The sequence below is a fragment of the Microtus oregoni genome, unplaced genomic scaffold, assembly GCF_018167655.1.
Source record: "Microtus oregoni isolate MIOR12 unplaced genomic scaffold, Mior012 000000F_ref0000247, whole genome shotgun sequence".
Lineage (NCBI taxonomy): Eukaryota > Metazoa > Chordata > Mammalia > Rodentia > Cricetidae > Microtus > Microtus oregoni.
This window is the reverse complement of record NW_024543059.1, coordinates 11,562,515-11,585,123: the sequence shown is the minus strand read 5'-3', so window position 1 is coordinate 11,585,123 and position 22,609 is coordinate 11,562,515. Positions and strand designations below refer to the sequence as shown.

The 22,609-nt window shown below is 46.2% G+C and overlaps 1 protein-coding gene across 1 annotated transcript in view; it reads right to left on the bottom strand.

Annotated features, from left to right (window-relative positions):
- Positions 1-1,751: 1,751 nt before the first annotated feature.
- Positions 1,752-22,609, bottom strand: part of Abhd17c (abhydrolase domain containing 17C, depalmitoylase) — a 39,317-nt gene continuing 18,459 nt past the window's right edge. Inside the window, exons 2-3 of the mRNA XM_041657425.1 lie at positions 6,696-6,875; positions 1,752-3,145 (exon numbers count right to left, since the gene is read on the bottom strand). Coding sequence (XP_041513359.1) covers positions 2,926-3,145; positions 6,696-6,875 — 400 coding nt within the window. The 3' untranslated portion in view covers positions 1,752-2,925. The remainder of the gene's footprint in view (positions 3,146-6,695; positions 6,876-22,609) is intronic.

Sequence of the window (22,609 nt, the reverse complement as noted above, 5' to 3'; positions counted from 1 at the left end):
CCAAAGAATGCTTTTCTAAGTTTCTCTTGTTTGTTCTGTGTCTTAACAGCAATAGAAAAGTGACTTCTTGATTTCAGGGATAACAACCATCAGAATGAAAGTGAAGAATGTGATCACAGTACCTTACCCTGAGTGTGATTTCTATGCCTGTCTCTTAATATTTGAGTTTTCGTTAGTGGAAAGCACCAATTCATATATTAGAAATAACCCACTCAATCTCCAGTCTATGAAGGGGCTTTTCCATACATCCTTGATTTCTTTTGCTTCCTAGAGAGGAAGGCAATTTAAGTCTCCCAGACAGAAGCTTCTGTATCCAGAGCAAACCTGGTGGGCATCCGTCATTGGGGGGTGAGCACAGCTCAGGCAGGAACCTGCAGTCAGGATTCAAGACCCCTGTGGGATTCCATTACTTCATCAGCCACGCTCAAAAGGATGCTGCTTCTACATCATGACCCTTGGCTCTAGGAAAGCACGAGCTGCTTTGAATGACTATGAAGCAGCAATGAAGGAAAGGGCCTCTCAGTTTCTATCTGCCCACTGGGTAGTTTCCTATTACTAATAACAACTGTTCAAAGTAATCTCACTCAATTGTTTAGGAGGTAAAAAAATGAAGCAAAAGTAACAAAGATGCAAGCACCCCCAACAAACAGGATGAGAAGTCAGGTGTTTAGTAACAAAGATGCAAGCACCCCCAGCAAACAGGATGAGAAGTCAGGCGTTTAGTAACAAAGATGCAAGCACCCCCAGCAAACAGGATGAGAAGTCAGGTGTTTAGTAACAAAGATGCAAGCACCCCCAACAAACAGGATGAGAAGTCAGGTGTTTAGTAACAAAGATGCAAGCACCCCCAGCAAACAGGATGAGAAGTCAGGTGTTTAGTAACAAAGATGCAAGCACCCCCAACAAACAGGATGAGAAGTCAGGTGTTTAGTAACAAAGATGCAAGCACCCCCAACAAACAGGATGAGAAGTCAGGTGTTTAGTAACAAAGATGCAAGCACCCCCAGCAAACAGGATGAGAAGTCAGGTGTTTAGTAACAAAGATGCAAGCACCCCCAACAAACAGGATGAGAAGTCAGGTGTTTAGTAACAAAGATGCAAGCACCCCCAGCAAACAGGATGAGAAGTCAGGTGTTTAGAACTCCAGGTTAACTTCCCCTCAACAGGCCTCTGGAGAGTTTCTCCCCTTCTGGTGCTCTGGACTTCTGGGCATACCCTGGAAGCTTTGTTAATGCACTCTCAGGGGAACGGCCCTGCCCAAGGCTCCCGCATTAGCCAGCCGTGATTTAAGAGCAGAACATGGCCTGCTCAAGCATGCACACCCATATCCTTCACCTTCCACAAGAGCTGGGACTAGAGCCATGTGCCGTGTCAGGGAGCCACCACATCCTCTTAAACATGGCTGGGAAGGGCTGCTAAGAGCTGAAAGCTGGCATCCTTCCTCTCGTGCTCGCAAGGCTGAAGAGACCCCACGGCATCCCCACAACTCACCCTTCCCAGAGAAATAGGCATTTCGTCTCTGCCAGCTGTGTGGTGAGGAGACTTCTCTCAGTTTTGTGCATTTATATGAAGTGCCCACTGCATGCCCCTCTTAGGGGCCTTCTCTTTACTGAAGCTTTATGTTTCGGCCTAGCAAGTATCTCAGGCGTCTTACCTACAGCGATGCCCCAAGGATCCCCTCTTGAGATGACTGATGCGATCTTATAGTTCCTTCCATGCGAGATGAAGAAAGAAGCACATAAGCCCACGTGTTCTGATCCATGCGTCCTTTATTCCATTACCAACCACCGTGCCACGTTCAGGCAACAGCACACAAACTGGCAACCAACGCAATCCAGTTGTACAACGATCTGAGGCTTACAGTACATTTAAGGCTTTTAAATTTGAAAGAAAGAAAAGAACTAAAATAAGACCAAACTACCCCAAACCCAACCCCCCGACCAATACAAGTAGTGTAGCAATCTTAAGCAACTCATTTCTGATGCTCACCTGGCACGACTCCAGTGTCAAAACCCAAGTCACGCCTAAACTAAGAAATCAGCTTAGGGAAATTTTAATTACCTAAATTCTTCAAAGCAGAAACTTGGAATTTTTGTCTTGGAAATGTTATAAAAATTTTAATAGCAAAACATAGGAATAAAAACATATTAACAAAATGTATTCAATCATTTACAATACAAACAAGGAATCTGCAGTCTGTTGAAGCCTGACTAAAGGAAACTACCCATTAGGAATCTGTGCACAATGTCATTGCAAATATGTACAGGACTTTAAAAAAGCCGACGAGAAGGACTTTACAGAAGGAGAGTCGGCCAGGCTTTATTAGACCAACCAGACAGTCAAAATATTAAAACTCTTGGCTAGTAATAAATTTACACTTAAAAAACCCCAGTTTCCTGTTGTTTAAGAATATTCCAGTTGTATTTATATGGTTCTAGCTGATGAAGCTGTTGGCGATAGTTCATGGTGTGTTAACACAACTAATGGAGGACGCCTCACAACAGGGTTCCAGTTACACTACCATAGCGTCACAAATGGGTCTCACCCACGGCACCAGAGCGGAGAGTGCTGCAGTCAGACACTGGCACCTGGGTGAGAGGGTGATCCTGCACCGGTTGGGGAATCAGAGGTGACGGCCAGGGAGACAGACTTGGTCACACTTTAGTCTACGATGCTGGGAAACAGTCCCCACGGTCAGCTCTTGTTCCCACTCCTGCAATGTCATGCAGCTGAGGCCCCAGCTGCTCAGCCTAATGGAAGGTGGTGATTAGGTACAAAAGACAGACTTTGTTAGCTCTTTAAGGACAACACCCCAAGGGCTGGGCCCTTCTCTGTGGTTATTGGGCATCACTGTTAAATCCAGTCAAAGTGTGTGCAAACAAGGATCCTCGCTTCACAGTAATGAGGTAAGGTCGGCCATCATCTTCAGGAGTTGGGAAGCTCGTGAGATATGAACTGTTTTAGCCGTTCTAGGTACTGTGCATAGAGCTCTATGTCATTGTGCCCAGCCCCCTCAACCCACAAGGGCTCCACAGCACGAGGACAGCGCTCATACATCGCCAAGCCATGGGAGAAATCGATGACCTCATCCTCAGTACCATGGATAACCAATACAGGAGAGGTGACTTTAGATATCTTGTCAATGCTGCAAGACAGAAGTGGGAGGGGAGACAAGGACCATTTAGTCATGTTCACGGAAGTACTGCCCTGTCACAGCTGGACAGTACAGAGTCTGGCCGTGCCCTCACGACTAAGAGTAGTGCCCTGGCCCAGGTGATGAACTCACACCAACACACTATAATTTCTCAGTTTTCTTTCCCCACTGCTAGTCTAGTAATATTATTTTCTTAACATTTTAATTTGGAATCATTGAGGATTTATAGCAAAGGAAGATATAGTTTCCCATAATTCCTAACTCATTTTCTATTGGTTAACAGCAGCCATTACCATGCAGTATTTGTCAAAATCGAAAAACCAACTTTGGTACATACACAGTAGCTAACATCTCCCGCCTTTATTTGGATCCCACTTAGTTTTTCCACAAGAGTCACTTTCCTATTCCAGCACCCTGTCAACAATACCATACTGCATTTACTACTTTTTAAAAAGCAGTTTTATCAAACATCAGACTAGTGCCTAATTTTTCTTTAGATATTCACGTTTCGAGAAGACTTTAAAATGTAAATAGGCGAGCACTTGATATGTCTGAATGAGCATCTATCTCTGAAAAGTGGGACTGGACGTCCTCCAATTCTCAGAACTCTTCTTGAAGAAGCAGATGCAGGCTGGGTGGTGGTGGCTCACGCCTTTAATCCCAGCACTCAGGAGGCAGAGGCAGGCAAAGCGCTGTGAGCTCGAGCCTGGTCTACATAATTGAGTTCAGGACAGTCAGAGTTACACAGTGAGACCCTGTCTTGAACAGACAAAGAAGCAGTTCTGGGCTGGAGAGATGGATGGGTCAGTGGTTTAGAGCACTGGATGCTCTTACAGTGGATCCAGGTTCAACTTCCAGAATCTGCATGGTGGCTCACACCCACCCAACTCATTCCAGGGGATCTGAGGCCCTCTTCTGGCTTCTCTGGGTACCAGGCACACATGTGGTACACATACACGAAGGTAAATTACTCATACATATAATATTAAAAATTTTTTTTTGAAGAAGCCCCATTTCATAAAAACAGGGGACTAACTTTTTGATAAAAAACAGCATCACTTAGCTCAAAAGCTTAACATGGTGTTTAGATTTTACTTCAACCGTCTTCTGTTAATAAAAACCAAATCCACTCTTACAGGATAAATTCTCAAGGATCTGAAAGGACCATCAGTATCTGTCCGGCTGGGTGCCCGGGCGACTGCTCTGGTGGGGGGGGGGGGGGAGGATACAGTCCATTAAGCCATGAATAAACATATCTTTCCATTTGTCCTTCGGCCCAAGACCTGCTTACTGCTGACTCCTTTCTGCAGCTGATCCTGGTCAGGCTTGTAAAGACACAAGCAGGTCTATCTGTGGGAGTCTCGCTGATAAAGTAACAGCCACCATTCATCACAGCTGAACACTCTGTACAGTCCGTCATTTAATCCTTAGGAAACAGGACCCATGAGGAATTGCCTTCTGTTGATCAGGGAAGGAACTGAAGCTCAGAGAGATTATACAGTAACAGGCACCAGGCCAAGGAGATAATACAGAGGGCTTCCATCAGTTATACATTCCAAAGGTCTACTAGTGACTGTCACAGTCTTTATGAACAACTCATGAAGCTGCCAACTGCTTGAAGGCACCACAGAAAGACAGAAACACCTCAGCAGCCACGGGGTCTGTGAAGACCAGAGCCTCTGTGGCCATGTGCAGCTCTACAGAGCAAGAATCTTACCTGAAACCTACTCCTCCACTGGACTGAATTTGAAAGTGCCTGCCTTTATAAGCTTTCAATTATATTCAATTAAAAAAGCTATTTACTCATCAGTTACGGCAGCCCTAAGACTATGCCTATAAATCTCGGACTGCCGAGGACATGTGAAGCTGAAAGCCCCAGCAGAGAATAACCAACACTGACGTATAAACAGGAATCATCCTCTCTTTCTGACACTGGAAGGGACTATGAAAGTGTCTTCCCTTTCAGAAAGAAAACATTCTGCCATTTGGTAGCAAAGGATACTATATTAAAAAAAAAAATGTTTGCCAAATCCAATTAATGATGAAAGCCAGTGCAGCCATTAATGGCTTGAAATATATTCCATTAATAATTTAGGGCGCTGAGTAGGAGCAGGGGCCTCTTTGTCTCTAACCTTACGAAACCAGTGACATCACTGCTCTTGACCTGATCTGTAAAGAATACAGTAACCGGGTCAACTTCTTAAAGCTGCTGGGAAAGCCAACTGCGGGGACAACCACACGCCTGGTGGATGAGGCAAATAGCATTTGTTGCTGGTTTATTATTAATTAATAACATATAATTAGTTACAATGGAATTAGTTTCAATTGCTGCATTTTAAGGTATAGGCTAAACTCATCATTTTGTTGCCGGGGTAACTCCTGGAATTGTTTTCCACAAACATGCAAAAAACCCGTCTTTAAACAAACTGCCCCTCATTACCAATTCAGCACAAATAAGGCCACATTTGCGAGGCACATTAGCCCTACTTAGCATTCGCAGCCACGCCACCAGAAATGCACAGTGCCCCATTCCCAGGAAGCAGGGTTTCAGTAAAGCCTGGTACAAGCTACACAGAGCTGAGGGTCAGCCAAGGTGCTAACAGAGATTTCTTCCTGTGAAATGAGACAGTGGAACACAACCTTATGCGACCTAACGCTGTGTTTTCTTCTCCAGCAAGAACAGAACGCTGGCAATTAATAGGTCAGCCCAAGTCTGGAGACCATGCATTACTCCTGCTGATGCTTTTCCTGGAAAGGGTAATACAAGCTGGCTAGCTTCTGCAATGGACTGTGGGAAAAAGCTAGGGGCAAATACTCTAAAAATACATCTCACATTATCACTTAAATAACACAAAACAAAACAAAGAGCCAAGAAGGAACTTGCAACGAAAGCACTTTGCTCACAGCTTCTATTTACAGAGGATCTCTCTCCCATTAAGGGGAACTAGAGACCAGCAGGGGTCAGGTCAGCCTGCAGGAGGGGCCTGGGCTGGCTAGGGTGAGTCTCTTGCCTCTCCCGGACAGGGCGTGTCTGCAGGGACAGGCTGCAAGTGTAAGATCAGGACAAGGAGGTGGTTTTTCTCCATCACCCCAGGAACACCTTTCTATTCTTCTCACAGAGACTACCTGAGCATGTACCTTTCCCCTCATCCGCATCCTCTGAATGGAAAACAGAAATTTCATACATGTGCCTGTTTTTTATTTCAAGGTCTAGACCAGGGCTAATTGCTAATTTATATCTCTTGTGTGTAGCTCTTCAGTAATTGAGCAATACAGGTCCCTCTGAACAAATCAACACTGAACTGGAAGTTCCTTCAGGACATGCTGCATGCTACAGCTTAATCAATTAGTCCCGGGCACCGGCACTCTCAAGGTCCTTATCCATCATCTGGAGACTGAAGTCTCAGTACGCTACGTTTGCCTCATCCCTGCTGGTGCCCGGTGAGTCTGACCTGGGGGGATGCTCAATCAATATTAGAAAGTGCACAGATGTGAACTCTGAGCACTGGCTGACTTCTCACTCACCCAGCTGTGAGCTTACCTGGGGAAAGCATCAAAACAGTATGTTTTTCTGGTATCCGGAAAAGCGACACGCAGACCAGACATCAGCGGGGAGTGGAGGATGACAGCTGCACACTCATATCGCGAGGCCAGGTCCACGGTGGGGACAGTCCCAATGCTCTGCCCATAGAGGATAATGTTCTCAGGGCTCACACCGTATCTGTGCAAAGCAGAGGTTACAAACCATCAGATAATGGGTGGGGGGCATGGATGATGACAACACTATTGTAAGCCCACAAAAACTCCCACATACATTAACTTAAAATCGTTATCTAACATCTACATTTTAACTTAAATGAACGAGAATTTTATAAAAAAAAAAAAACACAAAAAACCAGAGGCCTATTTCAGGACTAAAGAACTAAGGATCTGTCTTCTACATTTGAAAGCAATCACATCTTTTTAAGCCTCTTCTCGGGGCTAAATGCTCCCCAGCTTTTCGTCTCAGCAGTGGTCTCCTGACCTGCTTCTGTAGGGGTTCCAGTTGGGTAATGCCCAAGGGGAACACTGACTACACTTCCCAGCCTCCCTTGCAGTTCCAGCCAAAGGCGGATGCTAATGAACAACCATGAGGTGTGGCTTTGAAGTGTGCTTTCCTTCCTCTCCTCCCTCCATGTTGTTGGGAAGTGGTGTCAGGTGAAGGTGTTACAGAAAGCTACACCCTCCTTCCTATAAGGGTAGAACAAATTAGAAGGCAGACAGAAAAAGGGACCCTCTTATTAGCCTACAATAAAGAGATGGATGGTGAGAGACAGAGATGCCTCAGTGGGTAAAAAAACTTACGGCCAAAGCTGAGGACTTGGGGTCTTATCCCTAGGACCCACATAATGGAAGGAGGGAAACTATTCCTACACTGCCCTCTGACTCACGTATGTGCAACATGGTACACACACACACACAATCAAGAGTATACTAAGAGCACCTAGCTAGAAAGGACAAAAAGACGGACAAATGAGTGGGGGGAGAGGGAGGGGCAGAGGAAGTGCAGACACCTAATACAAACACAACACATTACTTAGTTTTGTTATCACACGACAAGACACATTAAAGCAGTGAGTAGCTATTTTATATCCAGGAGACTGGGGAAAATGAGAGGCAGACAGCTTCAAGGTGAAATGTGCTGTTTAATCCTCCCCGTCATCTTGGCTGCATCTGGATCCCCTAGGAAGCTCCAGCCATCTCTATACATGTGTAAGTTCTCCAGAGGTTCTCGCTGAAGAAGGTGCCGGCCCATGGGTCGGGTCTCAGAGGAACACAGTTGGAGGGGAAAGGGAACTGAGTACTAGCACTCATCTCTGCTCCTTCCTGACCACAGATCCAGTGTGACCAGGACCTCAAGTTCTCGCTGTCCCGCCTTTGCCCCCCTGTATTCACACTGCAAGTCATTAGAAACCCCATCCTTCCTTTTGTCACAGGGAGGAGAAAAGTAATACAGATGACAGGACTGAACCACAGAATGTGTTACCTTACTGAAGGAGTATAAATTGCTACAAAAACCTCCGGAAAACAATCTGGCACTCTGACACTAGCTGGTAACACTAACGATATCATGTGCAAAGTGTGTAAAGCCACCAAAAAGAAAAGCTACTGCTTACTGCTCACTTGATGCAATACTGAAGAACAGGGATTTCAATTCCTACACAAGTGGTGATGGTGGGACAGGGAAGGGTTTCATCCGGGAAGGTTGAGTCCCTTGCTCAGTGTGCAGAGTGGCAATGGTCTGTGTCCTGTTACGGTGTGCCTCTGCTGGTCACTAGGCCGGACATCTGCCAGCTGATGATCCTCTGAGATCCGTTGCAAGAATCTGGGGTCGGTTTCCCGAGGTATTCTGTAGATCTTACTGGCACTGCCTCTGCATCCTTCCCCAGGAACTTAGACTGCACTTCTAATCTGCCCTATTCTGTGAATCATCCCATGATTATGGGAAGCAGGTGTCCCGGTTTCCTGGGTCTCAAGTCCCCTGTCTCACTGACTCATGTTAATGACATATACCCTGATAGCCTGCCAGGACTCTGCCCTCTGCTCAGGGCGGATCTTGGTTATCACCTGATCTGACCTGCCCACGTCAGACCTGCTCTTCTCTGTGACCTCCTGCTCTCACTTCTATCTACATGAACCATTATGCTGCCTACACTCTGACCCCTGCCCTCTGCCCAGGGCAGAATTTGGGTATCAACCAACTTGACAGATGCCCATGTCAGACCTGCCTTGCTCCCAGTTCTAGCTCCATGAACCGCCACGATCCTCATTCCAATTAATCTCCCACTCTCACCACATAATACACCTGTCTGGAAACAAAGCCGAGCAAACGACCTTTCACCTGTTACTTCCTCACCACACCCTTCGGCAAATCCCGACCTCCAAGCCCACAGACCTAAAGGAACCACCACCTGGCCCAGATAACTATTCCACCCTTTACTAAGTAGCCCGTCTGCCAGGAAAGCTTAATCTCCTGCGATCATAAACGCTCTCTGCCGGCAAACCCTTGACGGCCTTCATCACTGCCAACCGCTGGGCCCTATAGACTTCCCAGCTCTACCTCCTTCTCACACTTTTCTAAAGCCTCTAGTCTGCTGCAGTATCATTTGCCTGAGCTACTCATTCATGTTCATTGAAGTGAGGTGAGGGGTATGTGATGAGCCACTCAGCTGCATATAAGCCCTGCTCTGCTGGTGGGATGTAAGCCCATAGCCTTAGGTGTACCCTTTAGGAAAGCTAAGGACATCCATGTCCAGGGATCAGTTGGAGACATCTCCAGCTTTGAACTAAATATGATTCCAGCCAAAGACTACTTGCGTAAGATATAGAAACAGACACACACAAGCAAGCACATGCACACACACCCAAGCGCATGTGTGTGACGGTACTGCTTAACTTTTTTTTCCCGTTTTTGCTGTCTGCTTCAGGTAAGTTTCTGGTCCACAGCTTGCCCAGTAGACTAGGCCAGGCTGGCTAGTAAGCCCCGAGAATCTGCCTATCTCTGCCTCCCTAGTTCAGAGATGGCATGTGCACACCAACATGCCTGTTTTTTAACATGGGTTCTAAAGACCAAATTCAGGTCCTACAAACAGCCATCTCTCCAGCTCCAAAAGCTATTTTAAAAAAAAAATAAAACTAAAATCCATGCATACTTAATATTCCTATGATATAAAACTCACTGAAGCCTGGCATCCTGGAGATACTGGATAGGAATACAATCTCCAATTTGCAGGGCAGTGAACATGAAAGTCACATCAATAGCAGTAAGCATATAAACTTTGGTTTTACGGGTATGACCTAAGGTTTTCTAGAAACAAAGCTCAAAGTCTCAGAGTCAGGGTCTGAGGAAGCCGTGGTCCTGGGTCCAGCTTCCCATGACCAACAGCGTGACTGCAGGCACGCCCTTGCACATCTCCACGTTCTGCTCAGCCTCTTCCAATGTCCACCACGGTTTTGAAACTCAAGCTACACACAGTCCAGGAGTGGCCTGGAGCCAGAGACGCCATGCCCCTCTCAGCATCAAAAGGTGTTGGACAGGAAGACCCACCCTGGAGGCTGAGTGAGCCAGGGCACTGTCCCATGAGAATAATCACCTATAACATTCAAGTCATTTGTTTTTGTTTCAACGTAAAGCTTTCTTCTCTCTACAGCAGAGCACAAGCCCGACCTCCCCAAGACACCCTGCATCCTGTGTGAGTTAATGGGCCCTGACTTTGTCCTTTGTCAAAAGCTTCCTCCTTTATCTTCAAAACTGTGCTTGGCACAGTTCCGTTGACTTTGAAGTCAACATTTTAAATATTTCAGAGCTAGAATTCCTAGGGGAAATTTCTTCAATCATAGGATGAAGAAGACAAATACTCCAGGTAGTGGGAATGTTAACGGGAGGACAGGGTCTGAGGATAAGGAGAGACCCTTATCTACTGTGGGCGCAGAGCCAAACAGCAAACAGCCCGGCTGGAGAGGGAAGCAGGCGCACACACAGGCCAGCCCCAACCAGGCTGGATCCTCTGCCTCTAGGCAGGCGAAGTGAGCTGACTGGGGACTTTCTGGGCATAGAAAGTTTAATCAACACGAGCTTTACATTTTAACTATGAGGAAGAGGAGAAAAAGCACCCATCAGAGAAAACATGTTGAGCTCCCCTTATCTAGGCACACCTCTGTAGTCTGGAGAGGCCTCGGCAACTGACTAACCAAAGCCTCGTGCACTGGCTTCCCGGCTGTTTATTCCAGTGATGAACAGAAGCACACGAGAATCTGCTGCATGGTACTGCTCGAGAAAGTAAAGCACTTACAGGTTATTGGCACAGACTATGTTTCTTTTCTTTCTAATTTTTAGTTAATTTAGTTGAAAGGGACATTTACTTTTTGTAAACTGTCCCCTCTAGAAGCTTTACAATTGTGAACACAATCAGTGTTCCCTCCATACCAGGTATAAAATCAAACAGGTCAAATAAACCACGAAAAGTAGCCTTACTGGTTCCAAGATACAACAATAGAGAGGGGGGGAAGTGGAGGCAAAATTACATGCTTCTTCAGTCACATGTTTTCGAAGGAATAAAAAGTAGACGGATTCAAACTTCTCAGTTTGTACAGACAGGTACAAATGGAGGCAAAATGAATAATACAGCCAGTGGGTTTGGTCCATACAGAGAATAGAGGATGGGTATGGGGAGCTGGGTACAGCTCTGGGAAGAAGGCAGTTAGAAGTCAATCAGAGGAGGCGGAGCTCAGGGAAGGAAGGCAGCTCACACAGGAACCTGGAGGTCAGAGGGGTGCTACTAAAATTGTAGATGTAGCATGGAAAGACTAGGGGATCAGGCACAAGATCCCCAGGACACAGAGCTTGGCCGCAAGTTGTGGTCTGGAGAAGACAACTGTCTACATCAATACGTACATGACAGGAAGGCTCAAGGGAAGGGAAAGGGAGCTTCTGACAACACTGGAGAGAGAAGGGCTGACAAAACTGGCCGAATTGAGGAGCTGCAAAAGAGATGAGCTGGAGCTAGTCAGAATTTTGTTGTTCTAGGAAGTCCAGTTTGGGGTATGTTGAGTTTCAGGAAACTAAAGTAAACCTGTTGTACCACACATCATCTTCCAAGCCAACTGCTACAATCTCCATGAGTTCAACTGTGCCCACTGTGTATGAACTTCCCAGCGTGGCTGCTTCACGGCCACCTATGCCTCTGCTGGTAGCCCTGTACCCACTGCTCTGTAAATAATGAACTCATTGGTTCCCCAGAGTGAACTCTGGTAGAGCTGCAGCCTGTGCTGTCCCTGGGACCTCAGGAGGAAGGGTGGACGTTGTTCAGCCCCACTGCCCACCCAAGGAATTGTAGCAACAAAACCTGACAGAATTAACTGTGAGAAGAAATCCCCTCAAATCTGATGTATACGCTACAAAGACCATCCTCGAGTACAAAGCTTTATTTTCTGCTGTAATTCAGAAGATGGCTGGCTGAAAGAGGCAGCCTGGGGCATGTGTATGTGAACAGGAACTCAGCTCACCCTGGGTATTAGAGGATGTCTCCAAAACCTGTGGGATGTTCACGCCTCCTATGTGAAAGTGTAGAGCTTGCATATAACCTTGCACACTTCAATACTTTCAAACATCTCTATATTGTTTACAATATTTAACTCTATTGTTTATGGTATAATGAGAAGAAAAAGAGCCTACACGTTCAGTACAGGGACAGGCATAGCCACAGCAGGCCTAACTACAGCCCACAGCGTTCAATGGGTGCCGGAGAAACTGGCACGAGAAGCAGGAGGCCACATGCATGTATACATAACACTCTGTCCACATGCATGTATACATACTACTGTCCACATGCATGTATACATAACTACTCTGTCCACATGCATGTATACATAACTACTCTGTCCACATGCATGTATACATAACTACTCTGCCCACATGCATGTATACATACTACTCTGTTCACATGCATGTATACATAACTACTCTGTTCACATGCATGTATACATACTACTCTGTCCATATGCATGTATACATACTATTCTGTTCACATGCATGTATACATACTACTCTGTCCACATGCATGTATACATACTACTCTGTTCAAATGGTTTGGTATGTTACTCAACAAACAGCAAATTCAAGTTTTGCTTTAGGGAACGTTCTAGAATCCAATCCACCTTCCAGATATTCCCAATTTGTAGTTGATGGAATCCATGGATGCAGAACCCATGGGTAAAAAAGGCTCAATTCAGTGTTTTGCTAATGAAGAGACTCTGGGAAAGATCAAGTGCCCAGATCCTATTCACTACGATAAAATGAAAGGCACAGGACACAAAAGCCTCTAAAAAATACAACTTAAGGAAGGCTTGCAGCGTGTGTGCAATGCTTATCAGCTCAGCCTTTCTTTGTGTTTATCTAAACAGCCGGTAGGCCAGGCATCTTCCTTTCACACAGCACCATCCACCTGTTTACAAGTCCTTCTAGCCGACTGCTTGCAATTTCCTTCTAAATAAAGATTAAGGGAAAGGTTCTCCTACAACTCAATTTTTTCTGACATTCAAAACTATTCCCTACTCCAACTCTCTGTCAAAGCAAAAATAAATAAAGCCTGACACGACTTAGTTTTAATATTTTAAAAACCGTCTTTTGGAGGAAAACTACAGCTCTAAAGAATATAGAATTAACTGTCTCTGGATCTGTTACAATTAAAATAGAATCACTTACTTGAATTCATCTAAATATAATTGAGTATGAAATTATCCCGATGATAATCAGATTCCTGGCATTCTGTAATTATCTGACATGCTGGAAAAGCCAGCAAATGCTGCCTCCCCCCAGCTGCAGCTGCCTCCTAGCAGGTGAGAGCACAGCTGCCCTGCGGGCCTCTGCAATATGAACTGCTTTATGCAAAATTCGAGCACGGGCCCCAGACAAGAGACCAGTGCTAAGTGTTGCCTTTGTCCATGGGAAACAGTTCAACACAAATCCCAGCTCTAAGAAACCCCAACGAAGCTAAGGCACAGACATCATGAAAGCTCTCCCATGGGAAGACAAAGTTTAAAAGCCCAAGTTCATGGCCCACCGACTGCCAAGGCAGAGTCACTTCTTAGGAGTGGAACCTATGATGCACTTGCTCTCACTCTGAACAGTCTCAGAGGAGCTGTGGGAGACCTGCAATGTCTGGAAGCTTTCCTGTGGAACACTGCCTTAACAAGGCTGGGATGCCACAGGTCACATCAGCTCATGCAACAAAAGGTTTCCACTAGCAAGCTCTCTCAAGATGACAAGCGGAGACAGGACACCTGTGACCTGCTCTTTTCGGGGTGGTCAATAAGGTCTGGGCCCCTCTAGGGTAACGGAGTGACTTTTCAGGGTAAAACACAGGACTCAAGCATGCTTTCTGGGGGTATCTGACTCTTGTCTGAATCATGTCCTGGACTGAGGCAGGGCAGCTCCTTGGCAATTACTACCGAGAGGAAAGCCAAGGAAGGGCACCAGTCAGCCTGGTTCTTAAGGACCCACACCCAGCTTGTGCTCTGTGAGGTCTCCTGATGCAGCTGCGTGAACTTCGTACTCTGGACGGCAGTGAGGCAGGCGCACATGGTCACAACTGCGGAGAACAGGGCAAGAGGAAACACGGGGAGTAAGAGCTCCCGGGTTTGCACCCTAGCTTGGCACTGCACTACAACAGGACTCCACCACCCTGCTTCTCTGGCCCCTGGACTGCAGTGAGGAGTAAGTGAGAAGAGAACACAGGGCAGGGGGCAGGCCAGCCCGAATTCTCAGGCTCACTTCCACACACCCACAAGTGAGCCATGCTCTCAGCTCTCTCCTTCACAATCCCGTCTTCCTCCCCTGTGCCTTCCACACTGGTGTCCCATTTCCAATCTCAGGTCTTGCCTATAGGATCTACTGTGGCCCCAGTTACTACAGCACACTATGTAGGCTGAGGTCCTGCCCTGCTCTGCACGCATCCTGACTATGCTCCAGCACCCACCACGGCACCTCTGAGATCCAGCCAGCTGGCCCTTCCTCAGTGGCATTTTCAGCTCCAATCTCCCGGACCAAATTCTCAAAAGTGTCCCTTGTTTTCCCCACTCTTCCTTTTGCTTCCAGAACTTTTCATCACTCTTTCTTAAAAGCACACACACACACACACACACACACACACGCGCGCGCGCGCACGCGTCCCATCATCAATTATGGAAATAAATCAAACCACAGGACAGCTTGGCAAGGTCCGCAGAGACTGTAGATAGATGGCTGTATTTTACAGATAAGGAAACACTAGTTCTGAACAAGGTTACTGAGTTAACGGGGAGTGCGATTACCAAGACAGCTTAAGTGAATCAGAGCCGGAACTGGGACTTAAGCAGGGGAAGAGCCACAGAATTCCAGGTTTACCAGTTACCGTGAATTACAGCCCTGAGAGGTGTAAGAACTGAGCTGGTGTCACCAGCGCTCTGCCGGTCAACCGCTGCTGGTCCACCTCTACCCCCACAGGTCAGGGCATGCTTTCCATCGCCGCACCGGGTTCTAGCTCCCACTGTGCACCAGGCTCTTCCCTACCAGAGGTGCTGGGTGAAGACTCAACACTGGTCCTTAGCACATGCACACCCATGACTCAACGACGCAGCAGTCTGTACCCAGGGCACCGCGCTGGGTCCCCATCAACAGAACAAATCCATTCAGTAGCAGTCTTACCTTTTGTGGGGAGGGGAGGTAGGAAGGCTTCTAATGATGAACAAGGGTGGTGGCTATACAACAATGTCAAGGTGTTCACTGCCACGGAACATCTACATAAAAGTGGTTATGACTGGAATCAAGGATGATGGTGCACACCTATAATCCCAGCAATAGAGAGGCAGACACAAGAGGATCATCTCAAATTTAATGCAGCCTAGCAAGTTTCCAACTAGGATATACCATGACCCTACCTCACAAACAATGTTTTTGTTATCACTATTTTCCTGAAACAGGGTTGTTCTGTGTAGCCCTGGCTGTCCTGGAACTCAGAGATGCACCTGCCTCTGCCTCCAGAATGCTGGGATTAAAGATGTGTGCCACTACACGTAAATAAAAATTATTTATTTATTTATTTATTTTTGGTGATAAATAAAAAGTTGTAAGGGCTAGGCAGAGTGAGACACACCTGTAATCCTAGCATTTAGGAAGTAGACTCAGGAGGATTGCTGAGTTCAAGGCCAGCCTAGTTTACATAGTTAAGATTCAGTTAAGACTCTTAAAAAACCAAAACTCAGGTTACACTGGCAGATTGTGTATGTGTGTGTGTGTGTATATGTTTGTGTCTGTGTATTCATAGTTTCAAAAAAGAAAATGAAGTGACCATTCCTCCTCTCACATCTGACCAACGCATCTTATTTCCCTATTATCCTAGATTCTACCATGGAAGAACAGCTCTCCCAAATTCTAAATAAAACAGAAACACACAGTAAAACTGTCTTTTTTATTGTAAAATCCAAGGGCATTAAAGTTTATTGGTAGTATAAAGAAAGAAGATTCTCTAGCCAGGTTTTGAGACTCATACTTGCAATCCACTACAGGGGAGCTGAGGCAGGAGGATCACTGGAGACCAGCCTGGACAAAACAGCAAGAGCCTGTTTCAAAACCAAGAAAACGAGAATCAGATTATAAAAGGTGACCACGCTGTGCTCTTTTGCCAATCTGGAAGACCATTCCTCCCCTGGGATAGTTAGTGGGGAAGGTATAAAAGGCGTGGTGACAGCAAAGCTCAGGTCCTAAACACTGCTGTGAACATCATTTTACCTTCCTTGCACAAGGCTTCTAATGTGCCGCCTCCGCTCCCGTCAGGACTCTGGGATCAAGTGTGCCAGTCTTGATAGCCCACAAACAGATGCGACTCTGTGACTGAGGCCTAACCCACAGAACTTCCCATTTCCTCTTTTTAGTCAGCCTCAAACAAAGTCTTGAAGTAACTTCAATGTTCTATTTTAATTAAAATTCTATGTAGGGTACAAACTTAATAAAGCAAATCCTGCATCCTTATTTATCGTAAACAGGAAGGCTTTCCCGGCCACTGAGAACATTGAGTACCATGATCAATAATTCAAAATACCCAGCTAACCACATTCCGCTCCACACACTTTACCATAACCAGTTACAATGTCTTGTAATGTAGTCTTTGGGAGTAAATGCAAACCAGAGGTGTGGCAGACTCTGGGCTGCTGAGGCAAGCAAGACAAGCATGCAGGGTTGAGTGCTCAGGATAAGACAATCATAATCATAACCTTTTGGTTGTTGTTTCTTTCAAGACAAGGACTCACTGTGTAGTCCCTGGCTGTCCTCGAGCTCAGAGACCACCCACCTTTTATTCCCTAGCACTGGGAGTGAAGGTATGCACCACTAAGCCAGCTACATTCACAGACTTTTAGGCAGCAAGTCCATACTGAATGTTACATTGTTCGGCCAAGGCAAGGATGGTTCTCCTTTGGCAGAACATAAAACGTAACATATCTCTCCTTTTCTGAAATGGTGATGCCTTCAACAAGCTACATGCTAACAAGGCCTTGGACAGCTCTAGCTGCATACCTGCTTTCTACTCTGAAATGAGACTATTCTGTAATTATAAAATCTTCAGACTGTACCATCTGGATGCATTGATCATCCACACTCAGGTGCCCGGGGGGAGGGGGCCTCCTCATCCTGACAGCAGGAACTCAAGAGGGCAGCACAGGCCAGCAGAGGGGCATGCCACGGATTATGAGGACAGAGGACATTCGGGCCAGTACCCTGGACTGAGGAGGCAAAGGCAAGGGGATGAGGGCAGTGTAGCAAAATCAGACATAGACGTGCTTCTGGACATCTCCTGTTCTGAACACAGAATTTACTGTCTCAGAACAAGACTCCTCTGTGACTGCCACGCATGTGTTCTCAGGGGCTCACAACTTCCCCAGATGGGTTCCTCCTCCTAAATCCACCTGACTTCAAACCCTGGTGAAATCCCCTCGGAGAGGCCTCTGGGCACTTCAACACATCACACTTTTAAACACTGCTTCCCTTTGCTAATTTACTGGTGTTTGAGCTCCCACCAAAGCAATGCATTAAAAAAGTCACATCGATTATAAAGATGTGATCTTAAAGGTGTAAGAAGTGGGCAAGTGTGTGATGTCAGAGAAATCAAATAGATATAAAATCTACAAGGCAAGAACAAATGCTTTCCATAATATCTACTTATATGCATGTTTATCCTGAAATAAGCATATTTTCTACAATGTATTAGAATTCCTAAGACTGAAAAGAGGAAACATATGGCTGAAGTATTTAAGAAAATATGAAGATATTATTAAGATTTCACATATGCTGTACAAAGCACAAAGCAAAATTCATAAGCAAGATAATAGACACAAGAATGGACAGCAAATGCCTGAACTGAGCAGCCCCCCTCCCGTAGACCTCTTAGAAACCAGAGGAAGGTAGCTCTGACCCTCTATGAGAACTGTGACATGGTTTCTGGGGACTGCTTGACCAGAGGATGCTTGACCAGAGAGCTGATCATGAGTGTCACCTGCATTTGGTACCAGAAACCTGACTTCTAAGTATGGTCAATCTGTCTCCCAGGGCTGACACTCAGCCTCAATCCAGGCTGGGTGTACTTGGCAAATCTGTGCTTTTAGATAATCTGTTTGGTAACCTAGGTGATAAAGTTTTATCTTCTAAAAACAGCCTCAGTTCTCTTCAGACCTTGGAAGGCTCTAGAACTGACTTGAATGTATCAAGAGAGGTAGAAGACCCAGCCACCACACATCACTACTCCTAAATAATGTCCTAGGAATGGAACTTATGTGGAAGTCAGCATTGAGGTGCATTAGGCTGATCTGTCCAGTGATGGGAATGGATCAGGCCTGGACCTTGCCCACTCCTGCTCCTTCTCCGCTAGAGTAACTCATCACTGCCCCCTACAGGCTCAATCTTACCAGGTCAAAGCAAGTGGAACAGCCCAATGCCCAGGTGCTACTACCTGGGGCTCAGGCCTAATGTGAACACTGTCTGGTTCTGTAAGAATTTGCACACCGTGGGCTACTTGTAGCTATATATAAGGAAGTCTTGTGCTCGTGGTAGACAGATTCTGTTACAGCAGTGGCTTGATCTTGCCATTAGCAAATGCCCAGCCCACAGAAGAACCCATTCTATAAGCCGTGTCCTTGATCCTAGCAACAATCTGGCATTGCCAGCTCCATTACACAGACCAGGACACTCAGCACCCTTCAGCCAGGTAAGCTGAAGTTCAAGTCTGGTACTTGCCTCCGTGTCTCCACAAAAGACCAGCGAGGCTGTGGTGAGAGCCAGGGAGGGCAGCCTTGCTACACAGTGCAAAACCCTATGAAGTCAGGAATGCAAGCCTCCCCAAGTACACAAGGAAATCCTTGGGCCTTTCCCACAATGCCACACTCATGATGAAGTCCACATCTTAGGAGGCTGCCCCAGACGCATGGCCACAGACTCCATGGTCCACAGGCACACTCAGGGACAGCTCTGGACAGCCACTCCCTTTCTCTCACCCAACATTCCCCGTTACTGCAAAGCAACTCCTTATTTTTGGGGTCTGGCCATGCACTATGTTTCAAAGAATGCAACGCTCTGACAGTGACGGCTAGCTGAAGGATCAAGAGAGGCCCAGAAATGTGGAATTCACAGCCCAGCACAGAAGGCTGGCAGGGCACAAAGAATGCACTTTATCACATGTGCAATGGAGCTCTGAAGTGCCACCTGCCAAACAGCCACATAGTTTGAATTTCTCACCTTCAGTTTCTCAAGTAGGCAGATAACTTCCCATACCCTCCCCCAGCTGGCGGCCCCAGGCTCTTTATGAAGGCCCTGCCCACCAGACCATACTCAACAAGAGTTCTGTCAAGGAAGAAAGGGGGTCAAGTCTCTTAAGAACTAATCATGCCCACTACAGCATTTACAAGCGAGCTAATGGATTTTCTCTTTGCATTTACAGCTTAACATTTCTCTCTTCCGCTGCAAGACTGTAACAGGGCTCCCTGTGACCTCAGACTGAACTTACTGCTAGCCCCAGACGACTGTGAGGACACGGGAGCAGACTGTCAGTAGGGAACCACTTAGATGAGCACAGGAGTCTATAAAAGTGCTGAAAGGGCCTGAGCTCAAGACCACAGTACATGACACGGCACCCTTTCTCACTGCAACGTGAACAACCAGTACAAGAATAAAGAAGTGGTTAGCCAAGAACAGGGGAACTCCTCGGCATTTTAGAAAAATGTAGGGTTTAAAAATTTTTTGCTGAACAATTGTGAATCAAAGAGAAATGAAAGCCAACATGCAAAAACATTGAAAGCACCAGCTACTCAGGCAATGGAACTTACTGACCACCATACCTAACATCCACATAACCAAAGTCACAGCAACACTGAACTACAATACAAAACTCGGGGCTCAAGAGACTTGGGGACAGTGACAGGTGCCAACTGCATGGAGCAGGATCCTCAGCCACACTTGCCTGTAGCAGCCCAGCATCCCTAGGATATCAGAGGCCAAGTCAGGTCCTATCTACTACAAAGGTCTGCAATGGCTTAAAAACTGAAGAGAAAACATTCTCAATTATTTGGGACTAGTATACGGCTGTCAGTCTGCAGTATAATGCCCACCATTCTAGTTTTCTTTTTTTAAGATTTATTTATTTATTTATTATGTATACAACATTCCTTCCATGTATGCCTGCAGGCCAGAATAGTACCAGATCTCATTATAGATGGCTGTAAGCCACCATGTGGTTGCTGGGAATTGAACTCAGGACCTCTGGAAGAGCAGTCAGTGCTCTTAACCTCTGAACCATCTCTCCAGTCCCTCTAGTTTTCTTTCTGCTGCTGTGATAGAACACTGTACACAAATCAGCTTGGGGAAGAAACAGTTTGTTTGGCTTATACTTCCAGGTTACAGTCCATCACTGAGGGAGCCATGTAGTAACTCAAAGCAGAAGCCATGGAGCAAAGTAACTTGTGGGCTCACTCTCTATATACAGCCCAATATTACCTGCCCAAGGTGGGCTGGGCCTTCCTACATCATTAACTACCAAGAAGTCTCTCAAAGACAGACTCACAGACCAACCTGACAACTGAGACTTTTGTTCCCCTCTGGTGATTCTAGGCTATGTCAAATTGTCAGTTAATTCAACTCAGGACACTCGCAAACACCAGCATCTCTGAATGAAACCTTGCTACTTTGTTGTTTCCTGTCATTCTTGGACAAGCTGACTGGCTATTCTGCAAGGTTCCAGAGCAGAGGAACATAAAGACGGAGATTACATAGAGAAAAATAGCACTGGTTTTTCCTCTAGTGATACTCTGCTGCTGGTGGTCCTCATCGTAACCAAAACTGGCAAACTAAAGTCATGTTACTCTGTTCTCATCCAGGGCTCATCATAGACAAGGATCCCAAGAAAATACTGGGGGGAGAAGAAAACTCTACCTTCAAGCAAAGAAGTCATAAAAAGGCTGAGGAGGAATGGGGAAAAGATGGAGAAGACAAGAGAGCACTTTCATGCAGAAACACCAACAACCCAACAAACACAACAGCTCTGCCCAAGAAACTTCAGGTCATCACAGAAGCACCTGTGAACCTCTTGAATGGCTCCATTTTTGTTTCCAGTCACCCTTTCTTCACCCTATCAATTACCCTCATAACAAACAGACCACTCTAGACAAGATTTTAAGTCAGCAATCAATCAAAAACTACACTGTAGAATACTGTTTCCTAATGATGATCCAGAGTCATTAATAAATGATTATGCCATTCATTTTCTGCTTAGAATGGAAAGGAAGCACATGAAGACATTTTAGACCTGTTTTATCAGGGATTGCTGAAGTTTTAAAGTTTAAGGACACACACCAACTCTGAAGCTCTGTAAGCGACAGCCAGACTGCAGCTCCTCAGAGAAGGATCTGGCCACCCCTCCCCCTAAGTATCTACCCCCCAGCACAGTGTTCTGGATCCCTCATGTAAATAAACCCTTGAGAGTTCTAGACTTTGGAACTTTACCCTCCTTTCGGCAGAAAGTCCAATGTCTATCTGGCTGGGCAAACAGCTTTCTCTAACAGCTGGCCACAGCTGATTTGGGGACTCTGTCTGCAGGGAAGGCTTTTCACCCTCCCAGGCCTCTGAACACGCATCTGAGTACAAGCCAGCCCTGTTAACTGTCTTTCTCCCTGCTCACCAGGTGGCACATACAGGATACCTGGTGGGTGCTGGTACCTCACACTCCACACAGAGACCCACAACTGATGCTTACATCCTCCAGAAGTACTAACGAGCTCAGCAACAAGGGAATATGGAGGAAGCATGCTGCTCAAAATTACAAGGACATATTTACCTATCTTTTTTTTTCTTTGCAGATAGGGTCTCATTGTGTATCCCTGGCCTAGAACTCAGTTCCTCCTGTCTGTGCTTCCCTCATGCTGGGATTAAAGTGCCACCGTGTCTGGTCTTCAAGAAGGTATTTAACACTGGTGTTTCAAAAATATTCAAAGCTGGTTTTAAAAAGTTAAACACTAAGCTAGAGAACTATTCCGGCAACAGTTCACAGAGGGAAAACAACTTGGGGGGTCGTCTTATCACAGGTCTGAGTGTAACGACACTGCTAAACACAGAGTACCCAGGTCCCTAAACAAGCCCGTTTTCCCCATCCAACCTGACCTTCCTGGATCCCACTTCTGTGGCTCTAGCGGTCACTCCACTGGCCAGCTGTATCCTGAAGCAGTAGAACACGGATGCAGGAGGCCCTGTGACTAGTCTGCTACAGGTGTCCTAGCAGTTGAGCTCCTAGGACCCAAGTGAGGGAGAGCTTTGGGTGCCTGCTAAGTGCAAAATCCACAACTTGGAAAGAAACATGCCAGGAGCCAAATATGGTTTTCAGGGTCCCATGTTGCCCAGGATGG